At 37.0% G+C, this 4,855-nt stretch overlaps 1 protein-coding gene across 1 annotated transcript; it reads left to right on the top strand.

Moving 5' to 3' along the window:
- Positions 1 to 1,544: 1,544 nt before the first annotated feature.
- Positions 1,545 to 4,397, top strand: LOC137723037 (glycerol-3-phosphate 2-O-acyltransferase 6-like). Its single transcript, XM_068462190.1, has 2 exons — positions 1,545 to 2,195; positions 3,329 to 4,397. Exons 1-2 carry the CDS (start codon positions 1,578 to 1,580, stop codon positions 4,223 to 4,225), a joined length of 1,515 nt encoding a protein of 504 aa, XP_068318291.1. The 5' UTR covers positions 1,545 to 1,577; the 3' UTR covers positions 4,226 to 4,397.
- The last annotated feature ends 458 nt before the right edge of the window (positions 4,398 to 4,855 follow it).

The following is a 4,855-nucleotide window of genomic DNA, read 5'->3' as shown; positions in this document are numbered from 1 at the left end:
ATATCTACCACATGGAAACTTATGCAATATAGAATTCCATGAGTCCAGCTTCGTGCATCTCTGTGTGCACAGACAGATTCAAACTACAACACACACATACACACCAAAAGCAAAAAAAAAAGGTACAAACGGATAAGTTAACAAAGAAACGCTTGTTTTTTAGCTTATTGAAGAAAAAGTAAGCAATCTAGTAAAAAGTAAAAACTGGAATCAGAAAAAGAAAAAAAGTGGAAGGTGATAAAAGATTAGGCGAATCAAACCAATATTATAGTTTTACTCTTCTCTAGCTTAAGGCGGCTAAAAAAAACTAAGTTTCGAGAGTTTGTTGTCGAGCTACTAGTATAACCTACTTTCTTCTTGCTCATAGTAATTAGAAAGAATCAAACTCTAATAAAGTACCTCTCGTCTCCTCCTACTCCTAACCAGTATCTTCGAACAAAACGTCATGAATTAAAGCAGAAGGTTCCTTGAATGGGTTTCTAACATCACCTGATACAAAGCAAAACGAGCTAAACCGTGGACCTTTGGGTAAAGGTACCAGCATTTACTCACAAGGAGAGTGCAAAAGTAGAAGTAATATATTCAGTTCTAATTGTAATTGTTGCTATTTGCTGCAAAGTAGTTGCTATTAACTTGTTGCAAATATGCCTTGTAAATCTAAGCCAATTAACTCTCTTTTTTTGTCACTTATTCACTAGTGTTTAGGTTATATTCAGTTCTTAATTAATTAGTATCTTAGTTATTAGTGATCCAATTGAGATATATGAAATTCACTAATTGAAATTTGCATAAAAAAGCATATAGAAATTAGTTGTAATACGTGTGTACTTGACCGCGAATTAAAGTCAACCCAAATAAAGAGGCAAGCTTATTTACCAGAGAAGTGAGTCATAAGCCGAGCTTTAATGAGAAAGGAGGCCGGCGCCTATAAACTGAAAAATAGGCCAATTCAATGTAAAATGTTGGTTGGTATCCACCTCCAACTACTCCCACCAACTGCCCTAATTTATACGCCAAAAAAATCTCTATCTCTATCTCCATCTATATGCATATGTATAATAATTTTGAAGTCCAAACTTTCTATAATTGAAAAAAAAAAAATACACTTGTTAGGAGTGTAAAATGAAAATTTTAAAATGCTAATAATAATTTTCTTTAATTAACCTCTTCACTAATTATTAGTATAATATCTAATCGTCCTTCTCTTCACTTATAAGTACAATCACATTATTATTCTCTCATTCTTTTGTAAAATGTTGTTGTATTGAAAAGAAGAAAAAAAAACTCCACATGGAATTCCCCAAATTGAGGAGAGAAAAAAGTCAATCAACTCAATCGCATAACATTTTGCAACCACATAATATTTTCATGGCAATATAGGACGAATTAACATCATGGCCAACTTTCTCTCCTTCCTTTTTAAACCCCTTCTCCTACCTTCCTCTCCATAACATAAATCTCAAACACCCCCCTCCCTCCAAAAAAAAAAAAAACTCACAAACCCACCTAATAAGCTTTCTCTCCCTCCCCCCCCCCCCCTCTCTCTCTCTCTCTCTCTCTCTCTCTCTCTCGTTGCCATGGGGCCACAGCGTCGTTTCGAGCCGATTTCGAGATGTAGCACCGAGGGAAGATCAAACCAAACCGTGGCAGCAGACCTTGATGGCACACTTCTTGTGTCACGAAGTGCCTTCCCATATTTCATGCTTGTAGCTATTGAAGCTGGTAGTCTCCTAAGAGGCCTAGTGCTATTACTATCAGTCCCATTTGTGTATTTCACCTACTTGTTTTTATCAGAGTCCATAGCAATCAAAACCTTCATCTTCATTTCCTTTGCTGGTCTCAAAATGAAGGACATTGAGATAGTGTCACGCTCCGTGCTTCCGAAATTTTACGCCGAAGACGTTCACCCTCAAACCTGGAAGGTGTTCAACTCATTCGGAAAGCGTTACGTAATCACAGCAAACCCTAGAATTTTGGTTGAACCTTTTGTCAAGACTTATCTAGGAGCTGATAAAGTTCTTGGCACTGAGTTGGAAGCAACAAAATCTGGGAGGGCAACTGGGTTTGTGAGTAAACCAGGTGTTCTAGTTGGAGAGCACAAAAGAGAGGCAGTTCGCAAGGAGTTTGGTACAAACTTGCCTGATTTGGGACTGGGAGATAGAGAGACCGACCATGATTTCATGTCCATTTGCAAGGTATATTATAAAATGAAATTTTCAGTACTTACTATTAATTTCTTTTTTTTTTATTTTTTTTATTAAGAGCTGTCATTTGTATTCCTAAAAAATTATTCTGCACTCAACTATATTAAAATAGAGCAAAAAATTTGTATTAAAAAATACACGATAATATTTTAGGAGTGCCAATAACATTATTTTTTATTTTTTTTGTTTCTATTCTTGATGTTGTGAGCATTTAAGGTTGAACTTTGTGAGCTGTTTGTTAGCTGAAATAAGCGGTACAAATTAAAAAGGGGCACTGCCCATTCACCTAGATTTATTACAAGTTTGGTGAAAACCTTGATATCAACTAATATGGTGAGTTACTATACAATATATATGCAGTTTTTGGGAAATGTTTGAATGTGCTGGAAATACGGTCTGATACATTATGTGTTATAATACAAGTAGTTGTAATTTTGTTTTTTTTTTTTTAAGTATCCAACCACTTGTATTATGACAATTGATGTACATGGCCATGTTTCCGGCACTCTGCATTTTGGAGGAACGATTTTAACCTCTTGTAGCCTCTCATTGTTTTTTTGTGAGTTTTTTGGATACCATTTATCCCCATGCTTTTTAACTGGTATTCTGATTCTTTTAACCTTGATTTCTAATTTGTGACCTGTAAAGCACCAAAATCATATTTATTTCACATTGTGTCCAACTGACAAACCCCGGCCATACGCTCTTCATGCCCCAACCCACTCTCTTTATTCAATTCAATTAAGTCCCACATGAAACAGTTATTTAGTTAGCGCCATACTTGTGACTTCCCAAGCTTCTTTTCACCACAAGTTGTATATCCAGTTAAACAAAGTTGTTTTCAGCGCTCTATATATGTGACGCCCAATTTGTCTGAAGACAAGACAGTGTAAGATGACATTTTTTTGGAATATTGTAAAACTCTTTTAAGTATTATTTTAACGCAAGTATACATTATTGGACCATGTTTGATCACAACAATCGCATTACCCTTTTTTTTTTTTATCCCAACTAAATTCTGTTCAATGACAATTTGACTTAAAATTCTTCTGATGTAACCACATGAGTCAAAATTTTCAGAAACCAAATTCCCGTTTTAAACTGTGTTGACTTGTTAATTGCAGGAAGGTTACATGGTCCAAAGGACTAGATGTGAGCCGCTACCAAGAAACAAGCTTCTCAGTCCAGTCATATTTCATGAGGGCAGATTAGTCCAGAGACCTACCCCAATAGTTGCCCTATTGACTTTCCTATGGATGCCGATTGGTATCCTCCTCGCCGTCCTCAGAGTCTACACCAACATCCCATTGCCTGAGAGAATTGCAAGATATAACTACAAACTCCTAGGGATTAACCTTATAGTTAAAGGCACGCCTCCCCCTCCGCCCAAGAAAGGTCATAGTGGGGTCCTATTCATTTGCAACCACCGTACGGTCCTAGACCCCGTTGTCATGGCAGTTGCCCTAGGAAGAAAAATCAGTTGTGTCACATATAGTATTAGCAAATTTACAGAACTAATTTCTCCGATTAAGGCCGTGGCTTTGTCGAGGGAGAGAGAGAAGGACGCGGCAAACATCAAGCGTTTGCTCGAGGAAGGCGACTTGGTGATCTGCCCAGAAGGCACTACGTGCAGGGAGCCGTTTCTGTTGAGGTTTAGTGCGCTATTTGCTGAGCTCACTGATAGAATTGTGCCTGTTGCAATCAACACAAAACAAAGTGTGTTTTATGGGACAACGGTTAGAGGACACAAATTGTTGGACCCTTACTTTGCGTTCATGAATCCGATGCCGACGTACGAGATTACGTTCTTGAACCAGCTCCCGTCGGAGCTCACTTGCAAAGGCGGGAAATCTGCCTTTGAAGTTGCAAATTATATCCAGAGGGTGTTGGCTGGAACTTTAGGGTTTGAGTGCACAAATTTAACTAGGAAGGACAAGTATAGCATACTTGCAGGGACAGATGGCAGAGTTCTATCATCCAACAAGGAAAAAGAAAGGGAAAAGCACAAGCAAAAAGTTTAATTAAGCATGGGATCAAGTTAATTTTTATTTTTAATCACCTACATCATGAAGATGATGAATTCTCTATTGTTTTCCAATATTTTCAATGTTTTTTTTTTTTTTCGCATAACAATGAAACTGATTGTGACAAATCCCATAAAAAGTATATTACCATATTATACCTTATTATTTTTATGCAAGTGTACACTACACTAGCACTTTCATATATGTTGGTAGTGGCAAGGGCAGGACCTAGTTAAGATGATTAGGTGACTGCCTGGCTGGTATAAATGTGAAATTTAAGGCACTTGCCTCATAAAAAAAACCAACGTCAAAACATAGAGACAAAATTATGAACACCTGGAAAACTGGAAAACTAGAAGGTTTGTTCCTGACGATTTATAGTACCCAATTATGTTTGGTGGAAGAGCAATCTAACTAACATCATTCCAGAAATATTGTGAAGGAGGCCCGGTCTTCTCCATGGAAGTTTGAGAGTAAAATTTTCTGACCATGTAAGGCAGTTTCAAATTAATTAATTCGGTGACCATCTAAAAATAAGCACATGATTCGTGTGTTGAAAACTTTTTAGCCTGAATATTTAGGTAAACATTAGCTGATTGAATATGCCTTGATATCGTGGAGATCATT

The sequence above is a fragment of the Pyrus communis genome, chromosome 17 (genome assembly GCF_963583255.1).
Source record: "Pyrus communis chromosome 17, drPyrComm1.1, whole genome shotgun sequence".
Lineage (NCBI taxonomy): Eukaryota > Viridiplantae > Streptophyta > Magnoliopsida > Rosales > Rosaceae > Pyrus > Pyrus communis.
The sequence above is the reverse complement of the archived record's forward strand: the minus strand, read 5'-3'. Positions and strand labels throughout refer to the sequence as shown.